The 16,158-nt window shown below is 36.7% G+C and overlaps 1 protein-coding gene and 1 long non-coding RNA gene across 21 annotated transcripts in view; both read right to left on the bottom strand.

Moving 5' to 3' along the window:
• Positions 1–16,158, bottom strand: part of znf740a (zinc finger protein 740a) — a 32,711-nt gene that overhangs the window by 7,552 nt on the left and 9,001 nt on the right. For 4 of the 20 annotated variants that reach the window (XR_014202072.1, XM_082156466.1, XM_082156480.1 and 1 more), the window contains 10 exons: positions 15,991–16,074; positions 12,558–12,641; positions 12,066–12,149; positions 11,748–11,831; positions 7,728–7,811; positions 5,885–5,968; positions 4,211–4,294; positions 3,392–3,475; positions 1,747–1,830; positions 515–633 (listed from right to left, as the gene is read on the bottom strand). Coding sequence is in view for 19 of the 20 variants with exons in the window: in XM_082156466.1 (XP_082012592.1) it covers positions 515–633; positions 1,747–1,830; positions 3,392–3,475; positions 4,211–4,294; positions 5,885–5,968; positions 7,728–7,811; positions 11,748–11,831; positions 12,066–12,149; positions 12,558–12,641; positions 15,991–16,074 (875 nt within the window). In the remaining variant the exon portion in view is untranslated. The remainder of the gene's footprint in view (positions 1–514; positions 634–1,746; positions 1,831–3,391; positions 3,476–4,210; positions 4,295–5,884; positions 5,969–7,727; positions 7,812–11,747; positions 11,832–12,065; positions 12,150–12,557; positions 12,642–15,990; positions 16,075–16,158) is intronic. The other 16 variants (XM_082156483.1, XM_082156470.1, XM_082156484.1 and 13 more) reach the window with 15 other exon arrangements.
• Positions 6,685–7,719, bottom strand: LOC309488392. The gene is made up of 2 exons (XR_014202113.1): positions 7,079–7,719; positions 6,685–6,993 (listed from the first exon to the last, which is right to left on the bottom strand). It is a non-coding gene; the product is annotated as an uncharacterized lncRNA (long non-coding RNA).

The raw sequence follows: 16,158 nt of genomic DNA, 5'->3' as shown, positions 1-16,158 counted from the left end.
GAACTCCGGGTCTGGCGGTACCACTTTTAGCATAGCTTAGCATAGATCATTGAATCGGACAGGACCATTAGCATCTCTCTCAAAAAAATGACCAAAGAGTTTCGATATTTTTCCTATTTAAAACTTGACTCCTTTGTAGTTACATCGTGTACTAAGACCGACGGAAAATGAAAAGTTGCGATTTTCTAGGCTGATATGGCTAGGAACTATACTCTCATTCCTGTGTAATAATCAAGAAAATGTCTTTCACAAATGTCACAATGATCTATGCTAAGCTATGCTAAAAGTGGTACCGCCAGACCCGGAGATCGGCTGAATGGATTCGAAAACGGTAAAACTCAACTGTTTAACTCTGGGGGAGCTGTAAAATGAGCCTATTCCAAAAAAGTGGATTATCCCTTTAATAACAATAAATTCTCCATCTTCCAAATATTCAGTATTCTTCTATTTAACTACAGTATTAACAATAGATGTTGTCTTGCCTTAAAACCCCATGTGTAAAGCGTGATCTTACCTGCTGGCAGCGCTCACACTGGTAAGGCTTTTCACCACTGTGAACACGCTTGTGTCTCTCCAGATGGTACCTCTGAATGAACCGCATGTCACACATGTCACATGCAAACGGCTTCTCTCCTGTCAGAGAAAAACAGTCTTTATTAAAGCGGCCCAAACCTTCATTCTCACAGCATGCCACAACAACACACAACAGAGACTCTGAAACACTGATTGTCATGTAAGGATCGAGACTGTGATTGTCATATGGGTTTCCATGAAGCTTTAAATACAGAGTATATCCATGCTTAGAAATAAAGCAGATGACTTCATACAAACTCGAGTTTGTAGAGTGTGTTTAATATGGAATGAAAAACTAAAGTGGCACACTGGGGTTTTGGTTTTAAAGATCAGAAACCTGCTTTGAGACTTGGTTTTATTCTTTCTGTTAGGAGAATAAATACGATTGAGCATTAAAATGTCATTTTGTCTCTGTTTTTGCACACATTAAGTGAACGCAAATAAACTAAAAGGGTTAGTTCACCCAAAAATGAAAATTCTGTCGTTAATTATTCGCCCTCATGTCGTTCCAAACCCGTAAGACTTTTTTCCATCTTCAGAACACAAATGAAGATATTTTTGGTGTAATCTGAGAGCTTTCTGTCCCTCCATTTACAGCCTACGCAACTACCACTTTCTACCATGCGAGCACTTCGAGTAAAAACACAAAATTTACCACTTTATTTACAGAATATTAAAATCACGAAACAAGCGTTTGTTAGTTATTCGCGATTAAATTAAAAAGATCTTCATGTGTTGCGAAGATGAACGAAAGTCTTACGGGTTTGGAACGACATGAGAGAGTAATTAATGGCAGAATTTTCAGTTTTGGGTGAACTAACCCTTTAAGACAGACAACAACAACAACAAAAAAACGGAGAAACGAGGCAAGAGCAACTACATAGATATTGATGCTACCAAGTAAGTCTGAAATGACTCGCAAAACTCGCCCCCCAAATGCAGGTACATTTTATTTTTAAATGTCTAAATGTTGATGCAAATATATGATGCAGCATATGGTTAATTAATTTTTCAAAACTAAGAGTTCCTATTCAAACTCATTACTAATGTTAATTTGAACAAGTCATTGATATCTCATTGTTTCTTTTCCCCTAAACACCCCAAACACACAAAATAGACAAACTCCGATCCAGGAATACTTAGTAAATTGGGGTACAAAGAAAGGACACATACCAGTGTGAGTGAGGCTGTGTCTTTCCAAGTGGTAACGTTGGAAAAACCGCATGTCGCACATCGAACAAGCATATGGCTTCACCCCTAAACGTAGAGTCAATTTTTAGTGAATGTCTTTACAAAACATTCAAAGCACCAAAACAATTTTAATACCGTTTAAAAAATGTAGAACATGCTATTGATTTTTTTATTGTTATTGATCTGCATGCTGACATTAACCGTGTCCCAATTCAGAGGCTGCATCCTTCGAAAGCCGATGCGTCACAGCGGCGTGAAGGAGGCTGTCCCATTTCAAAGGCTCTTTCGAATGTGGCCTACAAATGTGTCCTTCGTTTCCCGGCCCACTAAGGACAGAACTCGTCGATCCCAAGATTCATTGCACGCCAGTGACGACTGGATTTTTTTGGGAGAAAATGCTAAAAATGTTTAATGAGTCTGAATGAATTATTTAAATAAATAAAAATGGTTTGAATGAATGATTCAATGACTACCTCATAAAGACTTCACTTGTCGAATCAGCGTTTTTTTGAACGAATCTCTTGAATAAATGATTTAATGACAAATACATTTTTAACGGTAACTTGATGCCACCTGGTGGCGTAACAATTTAATCAATTCAATCGTTATTTGAAGGGTCAAGTTACTTTCAAAAGGGGATTTACTCTATTTTGATAGCTTTTGTAGATATCAGTGTTTATATCTGAACTATAAACTTATCTTAGTACTTCTGTGATATTCTGAATTGTTGTAACAGAATTTCTGATACTGTGTGGCTGAAAGTGAATCGGTTTCATACCTAAACATGAGAACTGTTCTCTCTGGATCAGCGGCAGCGCAAACACAGATCTGAATGTTTCTGTGTGATTTTGTCAAAGGTTTAATAGACACAGGTGAATCGTTGTCAATTAGGAATGAGATTGTGTGGAGGTTTAAATAGAGATCGCAATCTTTTAACGATTAATCGTGCAGCTCTAGAGAACCTATTTAGACAGGTTGTGAACCCTGTTTTATTTAAGGACAGTTGAATATAAAAAGTCAAAGAAACAAACGTTACTGGTGCTCGTCAACGGCAGCCGTCACAGTTTCTAGGTGGCAAGAACAATCCTCCGTATGCCAGACCGTCCCATTTAACAACGTTAGGTTCAAGCTTCACGCACTTCGAAGGATGCAGCCTCTGAATGGGGACACGACTATTATGTCCATTTCACTCATTACAGTTCCTAATTGGATGGTTTTAAATGGAAAGACATCTTTCTAAGCAATATAGTAAAATTAAGTTTCTGGGGCTCCTTTTTAATCAGTTCATGAGGGATGTGTCTTCTGTAGTAATCAAACTGAAGCCACAAAGGTTCACTATAAAGCTTCACCTCAATCTCAAAAAATTAAACTAAGGTACATTTATGCTAATCTCATTTCAAAATCAATTTAAGCATTAATTCAGGTCATAGTAATGGGATAGTTGTTCTCAGTACCATAGTGTGAAGTAAAAAACAAAGTAGTAGCACTATTCGTTCAATTATTAAATGTCATTGACTCTGATTTTAAAATCTGAAAATGGTTGCTGCGCAAACCGCATTGAAAGTCATTTAGCATGCAGAAAACGAACTTTAAGTACAAAAAGACAGGGGTTTGAGATGACACATACCCGTGTGAGTGAGGCTGTGTCTCTGCAGGTGGTAACGCTGAAAAAACCGCATGTCGCACATCGAGCAAGCATACGGCTTCACCCCTGAATGCACAGAGCACCAACAGTTCAGGAATGCCTTTCTATTAATATAGCATTTATGGGTAAAACAAATCAATAAATACTGCTCATAGTAAGTGCATCTGCAGAACTTAATTTCAAAGCAGATGCTTTAATTAGATGTATTAATCGTGTACTATATTCATTTCAAATTTAACATTAAAAAAATTGTGTGCCACAAAGTATTAGTTGTTAACCACGCATGTTGATAATCACCTCCTCTTTAACATTTCCAGTTAAACAGATATGCTTTATGATGTCTTCTTTAACAAACATAGTTTGGTAACACTTTAGTTTAGGGTCCAATTCTCACTATTAACTAATTAGCTCTCATATTACTAGGATGTTGGCTGTTTATTAGTACGTATAAAAGCACATATTAATGTATTTTTGTGCATGACCATCATCCTACCCAATACCTAAACTTAACAACTACCTTACTAACTATTAATAATCAGCAAATTAGGAGTTTAATGAGGCAAAAGTCATAGTTAATAGTGAATGTGTTTCCCAAACTAAAGAGTCAGTCATTAAAATAAGAGGTGGCATTATCACCAGCATGGACTGTTTTCATTTCATGTCTGCTGAATACATATTTTATGCAATTAGGAAAATACAAACTCGAGTTTGTTGTAGTTTTAACAGATTGTGTCTCTCTGTAACATACTGAGAGCTTTAAGAGGCAATTCATAATAATATATAAACAGAGATTTCTCCTACCCGTATGGGTGAGGCTGTGTCTCTGTAGATGGTAACGTTGGAAAAAACGCATGTCGCACATGGTGCAAGCATAAGGCTTCACCCCTGAATGCACAAAGTAGCAGTGTATTAACCTCACCGCCACATGTGAACTGAAACCAAGCACTCATGGGAACTGCTCAACATATACAACAATGCAAAAATAAAAATAATTCACTACAGTCTCATCAGCCAAACACAATGCTAAGAGCAGCTGACAAACTGAACATCTGCTAGACATTAGACCTTAGAAATGTGGACTAAGACTGAACTGCTAAAAACTAAAGCTAAAAACTCTGGGTTAAAGTGTCAACTATGAGCTTATAGTTTTAGGCATAGAAAAATATTCATACTTAAAGCTAAATAAACTGTAAATCCCTGGCTTCCAGCAACAACCATACGTGCGTTCACAAGAGAGTCAAGATGGGTGACCTTTGACCCGACGTTTGACGGGTAGTTCCTTTTCTCTTATATTGAAATCCTCTGACATTATGTTTTAGGCTTCTAATTAGTGCTCTGTGTTTTTTTTGCTCTATCTATATGGTGGTTCGTTAACTCTCACCTAAGCTTACGCTACGTCACACGTCAAGGTCAGAGGTCACCCTTCCTCCAGAACTTGACTCTCTCGCGAAAGCGCGTACGGCTGTTGCCGGAAACCAGTGATTATAAAGTTTTAAATATGGATATTTGTCTTACAACAACGCATGGCTTCGCTTCAGATGGCATTTATTAAAGGGTTAGTTCACCCAAAAGTGAAAAATCAGTCAGTAATTACTCACCCTCACCTTTCATTTTTGGGTGAACTAACCCTATAACCCCCTGGAGTCGTATAGATTACTTTTATGATGGATGGATGCACTTTTTTTTTTAAGAGCTTCAAAAACGACAATCTATTCAATGCCATTACAAAGCTGGCAAGAGCCGAGATATTATTTAATATAACTCCGATTGTGTTCGGCTGAAAGAAGATGAGATAACTTAAATTTTTGGGTGAACTATTCCTTTACTCTGATTTTTGTGCATTGACTGTAAACGTCCCTGTGCAAGAGAGCACTGGAGTAAAAAAAAAAAAATCCAAAAAAAAATCAATCAAGAGAGCTAAAGCAGGGCTATACAGTGTTTGCTATTAATAAATTATAAAAATTTTGCTTTCACAGAATACTAATTTATTTGCATATACGCAATATATTCCATGCAAGATTTCTTCCTCAAAAAAGACCTCAGTCACAATTCACTTTAATCCTATAGAGAAAAAGTTAATGTGACTGAGGGCTTTCATGCCCTTAATCTACCTAACATCTACTCTGGTGTTCTACAGAAGCAATAAATAGGGGTATATGAATATGGACGTGAAACAGAATATTCATCATTTACATATCAATAATAATAATAATAAATTATTAATAATAAATATTAATTAAAGAATAGAAATGTATACATCTGTAGTGTCAAGCCTAGCTGACAGTGTGCACTTTAACCCAAGAGCACATTAGGTTAACATAAATAAATACATTTTTACAATTCGTCAATGCTCCATTTCTCCTTTCTGAAACTAATGTACTGATTAATAATGAAATTGCATACTTCTAATTTTCTGTTACACAATGGCAGTAGCTCAGATATCATCTAAGGGGGGGAAGACAGAAAGACACATACCCGTGTGAGTGAGGCTGTGTCTCTGCAGATGGTAACGGTGGAAAAAACGCATGTCACACATGGAACAAGCATACGGCTTCACCCCTGAATGACCAAAGCAAAATATTAACCAAACGCATCATCTAAACATCGTCTAACAATATTCCATCTAAGAATCAAAGATAACAGCCTAATGTTACATTCTGACCCTGTTATGTTAGTACAACATCATGGTTAGTTCTAAGCAAGAGTTTCGCAAAGAGTCCAATTAAACATTAACTCTCCAACAAAGGAGACTCTCCAACAAAGTGAATTAAGGTCAATATTGGAAATTCATATTTTTATAATTACTGCCAAATACAGAAATCTCTCCCATCATTAATTGACTGTATTTGTTATGGAAGCTTGTTTCCGCCACAGAATAAAACATTTTAAAAGATAATTGCGACTTTTTATCTCACAATGGGCTTTATGCACAGCTGCACTACTTCCTGAACTTCAGCCAGCTCTTTGTTTCCTGTCTGCCATTATTGGACAAACTGATTAATCCAGGTGTGCCTGACCTCAGTAACAATAATCAGACACACCTGGATTAATCAGTTTGTCCAATAATGGCAGACAGGAAACAAAGAGCTGGCTGAAGTTCAGGAAGTAGTGCAGCTGTGCATAAAGCCCATTGCGAGTTTACATCACAATTGCGAGATATAAAGTCAGAATTGCGTGAAATAAAGTCGCAATTGCGTGTTATAAAGTCAGAATTGCGTGAAATAGTCGCAATTGCGTCTTATAAAGTCAGCATTCTGACTTTTCTCGCAATTGCGACTTTATATCACGCAATTCTGACTTTATAACACATAATTGCGAGTTTATATCTCGCAATTCTGACATGTTTTCTCAGAATTGTGAGATATAAAGTCCAATTCTAAGGGAAAAAAAAGACGACTTTTTTTTTTTTACCTCAGAATAGTTTATATCTCACAATTCTGACTTTATAACACGCAATTGCGACTTTATATCATGCAATTCTGACTTTATATCTCGCAATTGCGACTTTATTTCTCAGAATTGCGACTTTATATCTCGCAATTGTGACTATTTCTCAGAATTGCGACTATTTCTCACAATTCTGACTTCATATCTCGCAATTGCGACTTTATATCATGCAATTCTGACTTTATATCTCGCAATTGCTACTTTATTTCTCAGAATTGCGACTTTATATCTCGCAATTGCGACTTTATTTCTCAGAATTGCGACTATTTCTCACAATTCTGACTTCATATCTCGCAATTGTGAGAAAAAAAAGTCAGAATTGTGAGATAAAAAGTCACAATTATTATCATTTATTTATTATTCAGTGGCGGAAACAAGCTTCCATAATTTGTACTTCATCCTCTAAAACAACTGAAAATGTTCTTTCAAAATATTGCAGCAAAAAGCGAGCACTGCTGACTATTGACTATATATGATTCCCTGAAAACCTTTTTGTTCTCTCACAAAGAACTAAAGATAATGCATATTTGCATGAGTAAAATAACTACCTACTAGCTTCTTCATTATCTGAAAGGTTAGCGTCTTCCAAATAACAAGTACAAAAAAAGAGAGGATATATTCTATTCTTAGCCTAAGACATGAGCTACTGTAATTTTGTCAAACTTGAAATTAAGAAATTATTTCTTCATGTAAAAGCCTATGCCTGATGCTCTATGGGTGTACTGAGGGAAATGTGGTGCTTGACTGCTCCTCTTACAAAAATCTCATAAAACATAATGGCAAAAGCTCATAATTTTGAACATTAATTTATGTCCATTTGCTCAACATGCTGAAGAAAACCAGCAGAGGGGTACAAAGAGACGACACATACCCGTATGGGTGATGGTGTGTCTCTGGAGATGGTAGCGTTGGAAAAACCTCATATCACACATTGTGCAAGCAAATGGCTTCACCCCTAGATGCAGAGTACTAGTATTAGAAAGCACTTGCAGATATCAGCATCAACGAAGTAAATTCATGATAAAAAAAAAAAATGACAGTAAATTCACAAAACAGCCACACACACACACACACACACACACACAAAGATGTCTAATCCTCCATGTCTAAAACAGATAACAACTAAAGTCTCCATGCAAACTGGGTCCGGAGGGAAAATAAAACGTGTCTATACTTGTCCCTTAAAAACAGTGTTTATTACAGTAGGCTCATTCTCAGGAAATGGTGCCATTTGTGCCCCATGAATGAACAACAATAATATTTGGAAAAAGTACAAATGTGGTAAAAACTATAAAGGGTTGTTCTACAACATTTCTACAGTATTGAGTATATTTGGCCTCCGGTGATAGACGCTGCTTTCAAACGCTCTAATTTGCATTTGTTTCTATTTACGGAGTGTTTTTTTTAAATCGTAGAGCATTGTAGCCAATCATATCTGTTAAGCGTGGCCAATGGCCAGAGGTGCAAGTCAGTAAGCTAGTCAGAATCTGCTTAACAGCTGAAAACGCATCAGGTTTTGCTTTGTCCAATGTGAGTCACACAAACAAACAAAGTGTAAACACAATGTAAATAAGAGACTTATTGTACAATTAAGAGAGCTTTTTTTATTATAACAGGAGTTTTCACGAGAAGGATGAATTCAGTGAGCTTTCTAGATTTAAAACCATATTTAAAATGTGCGACTGAATCGTAAACTGCAATGATTGACAGGGATGACCAAGGGATGAGACAAAATGGGACAACGTTTCTTAAAGTACTTAATTTAAACGTTTTTGCTCTGGTACAGACATAGGCGTCGGAAGAAAAAAAAAAAGTGGGTGGGTCCTCCCCCAGAAAAATGTTTACTGGAGTAACTGTTAAATACCATTTCATGTATTCTGGTGCCTTTCAATTAAAACACGTAAACTAAACATCACTTCACGTCGGGCGGTTCTTTGCCTCCACGTCGTGCATTAAATGCACAGCTATCCGTGGACTATCCCGCTAATACCATGGTCATTTGCCAGCAATGACAACTTAAAGGTGTTATTGATGTTTGCAATGCAATATTTGACTGGAAGGGTACAACGGGCGGTTACTTTCGTCAGTTGCGGCTCGTTGAGAAATATAATGTAGCGATTCAGTGGAAATGGAGTTTAATTTATTAGGGAATTCCTCAAGTGGAGTGGATTTTGACTGACGGCGCTACGAAAAGACAAATGCGCTGAATCAGAGATGGTAAAAGTAAGTGGGTCCAATATCATTGGTCTTAAATGATAAATTGGTCTTGTCCCATATACAATGGTTCCGACGCCCATGCGTACAGAAAACCGTTGGTAGGGTTGGGAATTGTAAGAAATTTTCCGGGTTCTGCGTTCTGCCTAACGATTCCGGTTCCATTAAAATGATAAAACATCTAATAAAATATAGTGGTAAGGAATAGGGTTGGGTATCGTTTGAATTTTAAGGATTCCGATTCCACTTATCGATTACTAATTTCGATTCCAATAAGGTAAAAAAATTCAAACTTAGATATTCACTTTTATTTCAAGTCTTATTGCAAAACATTTAATTGTCGCTGAATATCATGAACAAAAGTCAATAGGCTAAAAACACTTACACAAGAAATGTTTGCCTATGGTTTAAAAATACCATAGCAAAAACAACTAGCCAAACTAATATAAATTAAGCCTTTTTTAAAAACAAGTTAACACTCAGTAATTAAAAAGGACAAATAAAAAATTTGCAATCGCAACAAATACAACCAAACAAATATATGATTGAAATAAACCGTGTTTTAAGATTGTCAAGTTCAGAAACTAATTCAAATGTAAAATAACATTACAAATATAGTTACAAAAGTTATTCAGTGAAGAACGACTGAATTTTCTCTGTCTTTTGTTGTTTGATTAACGTTATTATAGAGACGGCAGCAGGAATATTAGGCTGCTGTCACTTTAAGAGCTCCACGGATCCATTCAAGCGTGAGACGACTCGTGCACTGTTTTTCGTGCTGCAAGCGTGTGTAACAGTAAAGGTTTGAAACCACTTTTTCTGTGAGCGCGCTTTGGATGTGTGTGCAGCACGGAAAACAGCGCACGAGTCTTTTGCGCTTCAATGGTTTAAATCACATTAAAATGCACACACAGGAACCGATAAGCGGAATTGAAATGCGTGATACTTATCGAATCACCAGTTCTTGGAACTGGTTCTCGATATCAATCCCTAGGTGTTGGTACCGACTACTGACATTTTGGTATATTTATACACTATATATTCAGAATGTGATGACGCATTTCTGATTGAAACGAAGTCAGGACAGGACATTCTTTTTACAGTCAATAGCATTTTGTTTACATCAAAATCACTGATCTGTATTGTCGGAAGAGAGAGACTGTAAATTTTTAATGCTTAAATCAGTGAACTGTTTTCATTAATTTTACACTTAGCACAAAGTACAGAAATATTAACCAATTTTGTGTGACATTATTTTCTAGTTAAGGCCATTATGAGCCATCTTTGCACTGACCTTAAACCCTATTTTGGGGTAATATATATTTTTGATTCTAATGTGATTAATGCTGCCTTCATGTGCTTTCAGAATTTCAAAATGATCATAAATACAAGTTTCCAACTCTGAAGTTACACATACGCCCCCCTGAAGTAATTATGACTGGGAAAATAGATGAGTATTTGATGTACATTAAAGTCCACAGAGAAAAGAGCACCGTTTGAATGAGCATGTTTTTCCAAGAGAAGACCCACCAGGGTAGCCCAACACACCACATTGTTTTATTCCACCGCAAACTATATGTCATGAATGCTGTTTCTGTTTTGGATCTTTATGTTTGGTGTTAAAAATAACAGTGTGAACGCAAACCAGGACTAAATGTATCAAGAGAACCGAACTACAAGTTTGAACACACCTTAGGTGAAAATATCAGTCATCTTTTCAAATTATAAGCATAAGGATTTTAATTTTACTGTGACGGGATGTAAATAATAGCGAATTAGGGTTAGTAACAATAAATAATAACTAAACTATAAAATAATTAATTGGTTTGAGTAGGACCAACTTAAATTAAACAAATTAGGTCAGTCAAATTAACTTTTATGAGTATTTAACACTTTCTTTTTCTTTCAAGTTCACATAACTGATATATTTTAAGTAAACTGAACTGTCTTTTTTTATTTATTTTTATGAAATTATTTATTTTAATTTAGATGAATTTAAGTTTAACTAAAACTGGGCTGGGATTTCTATTTCCCAGCATGCTTTGCCCATGGCACCCGAAAGGGAGAGCTAAAATTAAGAGTTATATGTGGGTTTTTTTGTGCAAGATTAATGTTAAGTGGGAGATTTAGTAGTGATTAACGTTTTGTTATGCTAATGTAGAAGAGTTTCTATTAATGTGGGTTTTTGGAGAGTTACCATCATGCGGCTTAGTTTGAGAGCATGTATGATAAATGCTTCATATGCTGCACTCAGCAAGTGCAATACCATGCAATTGTTAACATGTTAACAAATTAGAAAGTTAGCATTCACTTAATTAGCTTGTTACAGCTAGCTAAGTTTATCCTAATGAACATGTTCACATTGAAGTTACATGAAATGTTTAAGTACACTATTCCATACATTTGACTTAATTTCAAATTTAGAACAATTAAAATGTAAAAAGTACAAAATACAAATCTGCCAGTTCTGCTTACTTAAAATTTAAAGTTCTTAATTTAAAATTGAGGCTAATTTTTTGGAGTTTTGCCAACTTATCATAGTTTAGTTTGGCTAAACTATAATTTCATGGTGGTTCAGCAGAAACCTCTTTAAATAAAAACATTTAAAACAATGCTGTGCCGGGATATGGCACAGTTCCCTGAGAATGGGCCAGCGATTTCAAGACATGACACATACCCGTGTGGGTGAGACTGTGTCGTTGGAGATGACAACGTTGAAAAAACCTCATGGGGCACATTGTGCACGCAAATGGCTTCACCCCTAAATAAACAAAGTAACAGTTTATGGGGACAAGTACTATTAAATAAATTTGGTGCAACTTGAAATGAAAATTTGGTGCAATGAAAATGAAAATGTTTACCCCTTTGGGCAAAAAAAAAAAAGCCATAATGCACATGGAGAACCATGGAGAGTGTGTTTGCCATGTCTGTAGTGAAGGCTGCAGAATAAAGTGTTTAATATGCTTTAATGTGCATTGCCCCCTTGGACTCGTACCCGTATGGGTGAGGCTGTGTCTCTGCAGGTGGTAACGCTGAAAAAACCTCATGTCACACATGGAACAAGCAAACGGCTTCACCCCTAAACACAGAGTACCGGAGTGTTACGTTTTGATGAGTAAAAACTTTCAGTATGTCCAACACCCCAATGCATTGTCTGTAACTATGGCCAAACTCGAGTTTGTTGCAGCCAAACCTATATTTGAAAACTTTTGTATAAACTATAAAAAGTAATGTGTACAAAGCATTGCTGCCAACTTTTTAGTAACATGAGGAAACATTTGGATGTTCCCCTCTGTTTACAATCTTGTAGAAAGTTTCAAACAGGTAAAAAAATACACATGTAAAACTGTCTGTATTGCAAAGGCAACAGTTGGGGGGAAAAAATAGGTCTGAATATATATGTCTGTTAAGTTGGCAACAGTGCTAAGCTGTGCATCGGTGTAGTCAGGTAGAACAATTCAAAAGGGTAAGGAGAGACGGCTCATACCCGTGTGAGTGAGGCTGTGTCTCTGCAGGTGGTAACGTTGGAAAAAACGCCTGTCACACATGGAGCAAGCATACGGCTTCACCCCTGAATGCACAGAGCAAATCATGTGTCAGATTTAAACCATGCATATGCAACACATTTATGTCAATATAGGAGCTAGACATTACTCGCATGCTTCACAAGAATGGAGCGCAATAGATGCTTGCAGGCACATAGAAAGCACATGAAAGATGGTTACACAGTTTAATGTGGCGCTGACCCACAACCCATGTGCTAATAAGTGAAATAGGATATTCAACAAGAAAAGATAATATCCATCAAAAAATGTATTGATTTTGTGAAGTGGGTGTTACACACCAGGATGGATGTTGACTTGATTAAACTGGATGAATGATTGGAAGTAGGGGTGGGCGATATGACCAGAGTCTTACAACATTAGGAATTTTATTTCATGCTATTTCGCTGGAAATTTTCGGGCAGAAATGGTTTTGGAGGGCCGAAATCAAGGACTGAAACAATACGTTTTGACAGTGTTAAGTATTTTGTGCACAAAACGTGGCCAAGTCACAACAGTTAAACATGTCAGCTGTGTGGACACTAGCTATAGATTGACAAAATTGATTTCTCGATTTTAATTAGTAATGATACGGTTTCTTAAATCTAAAGCGCACATGAACTGATCATCTCATCTCCACGTTACTACTAGGGTGAACGTCAGAAGGCATGTTGGCAAATACATCACAACTTACTGAAATTAATGCAGTCTCATGTAATCGCTCAATCAGTGTTTCAACAGAGGAAAGACTTCAATAAAACAGCTTGTAGGCCATAAAATGTCACTTAACCTTACATTTAACTCAGCTATTCAATGTCCATAAACTCATTAGGAAGATAGAAAAAAAATAACTCTAGAGAAGAATATTTTGCTAAATATATGCACTGTATTGCATAGTGATGTCTTTTAGATGTAGATGACAATAAACTGCAATAACTTGTTTTCATGACAGATTTATTCAAACATACATTAAATAAATCTGTCATGAAAACAAGTTATTGCAGTTTATTGTCATCTAAATGTTTATATTTCACCAACAAACAGGAGTAGATACAATTCTGTTATTAAACAGTGCCTTATGTGCAATTTAAACATTTGTACAACTCAGTTTTAGCCATTTAGGTGTTGATTAATTAACCTAGCATCAATTTATTATTTATTTTCAGCCAAGTGCATCCTGAATTTTCGGTTTCGGCCCAGAATTTTCATTGTTGTTTTTGTTATTTTATCTTTATTATTAAAATTTAAAAGAAAGATGCAAAATCCAAACAACAAGACAAAAACAATACAACTGACATAAACTGTGCTTTAAAGAAATGTTTTGATTGAACACGGTCTACGTTTTTCACTCGTTTTTACAATCAGAATTGACAATTTTGTGTGTATTTGACCATTCAAGCTCAATTAGTCACGAAAGGTAACTCAATTCGGTACTCGCGCAAACTCACTCTAAGACATTTTTTATTGACATTTTATATCATTGCAATCTCATCATCTTGCCCAATCCTAGCTCTCCTGATCTGCGTTTATCTTTCTCCGTGTTTATGTGTACATGAAACTTGAGTTAGCCACGTCCACGAATATTTGCAAACCACAGTATACACAAAAAAGAAAATTCTGTTGCGGCATTTTATACCATCATAACGATACATACATATCCATACTGCCGAGCCCAAATTGGGCATTAAGTCAATAAAGTGGGGTGCAGAAGATATAATTTAAGACTGGCAACTGTTTGCTCCATTTCAAATGTAAAACTATGAAATTTGTCAATGAGCTTTTAAGACTCAATATGAAAAATCCACATGAACAATGATTGCCAGGGTTGGACTGTGAAATTTTGATAGCACTGTAAAAATTAGGGCTGCCCCAACTAAAGATTTTCCTATGCGACTGGTAGTCATACATTTATGTCGACTAGTCGCATGTTTATGACAATAATTAGTGTTTTCTGAGTCAGTGTCGGCTGCAAAGATGAAGTTGACGACGCTGACTCTCATCTCTGCAGTACAGTGAATACGCGCTTCCACACTCTGCACGAATACTTGGATATGCACCTAATAATAGCACAAATTTATCTAGGTTCACTTTAAAGTTTAGAGAGAGCGGCCATGTAAAGTGGCTAACGTTAGACTACAACTTTCAAATGAATGATAAGCTAACGTTTGCATGCAGAGTTTGCACGTCATCTTTTTAGGCTTATCCTTTACCATCTCTAAATGATCCCACACTTTGGATTTTCTGTCCGATATAATTACCACATGGACCAGCCATTTTAACATTGTGTCACTGTGCGACTTCGCCACTTCCCGTGTGTGTTTGTTTTTTCTGCGACCAACCAGACCAATTCAAATTTGGTCACGGTTGGTTGTCAAAAGTACCGACTTCGGTACCAAGTCGGTACTGACATTTTAAAAATGTGACGATACCAGCATTGAGCGCTGTTGAATGGATTCTTAAACACCTCTGATTGGCCACTGTGTTCACACGCTCAACATATATGGCTGTGATTGGCTACAATGATCAAGGCTTTAAAAACGTTGTAAACAGACGCTCTTCACCAAGCCCTTACACAGATACACACGGGAGCGTTTGAAAGCAGGCGTCTATCAGTGGATCCCTAAAATATACGCTGATAGACGCCCGCTTTCAAACGCTCCCAATGTGTATGTGTAAGTGCTCGGTGAAGAGTGTCAAAGACGTCTATTTACAACATGTTTTTAAATCGTTGATCATTGTAGCCAATCAGAGACATATGTTGAGCTCGTGAACACAATGGCCAATCAGAGGAGTTTAAGAATCCGTTCAACAGCGCTCAAAACGTTAGAGGGAAATGCTGGTATCGTCAAATTTGTTCAATTTCAGTATCAATTTGGTACCAAAGTCGGTACATTTGACAACGCTAGTAGAAATGCACAAACATTCATCTCAAATGGTGGCGTTTGGGAGGGAAATAGGAAAGATGTCATTCTTCAACAATATGTTGAAGGGAGCCATACCTTGAGTGTACCTTCAGTACTTAACATTGTCTGCGCAAAACCCAACCGTAATCACATACATTTGTTCATGGAAATTAGCTGTTAGAACAAAGATCAGCAGGGCCCCTTTGGAATATAGAGGTGAAATAGAAAAGTGTTTTTTTGTGAAGATTAATTATGAAGCATGAACTTGTGATTGCCTCACAGACAAAGCAGACGTCATGCAGGCGATATCTAGCATGCTAAAAAAGCAACGAGGCTCGTGTGCAGGAATTCTCAGCGAAAGCAGAAAGCTTTAAAACTGCAGAGTGAGCGTAACACTGCATGGTTCAAAAATGGCAGTGAAACAAACAAAAGCAATGCAGACAGCAGCGGCACATGGGTAAGAGATGACTTGTACCCGTATGAATGAGGCTGTGTCGCTGAAGGTGGTATCTTTGGAAAAATCTCATGTCACACATGGTGCAAGCATATGGTTTGACGCCTAAACGCAGAACAAAATGTCAATAAGCTGTCTGCATTACATAATGTGATAACTTACTCAAAAGTACAGCCATTTTGCTAACTA

This window comes from Leuciscus leuciscus, assembly GCF_965113295.1.
Source record: "Leuciscus leuciscus genome assembly, chromosome: 23".
Lineage (NCBI taxonomy): Eukaryota > Metazoa > Chordata > Actinopteri > Cypriniformes > Leuciscidae > Leuciscus > Leuciscus leuciscus.
This window is presented reverse-complemented; position numbering and strand designations above follow the sequence as displayed.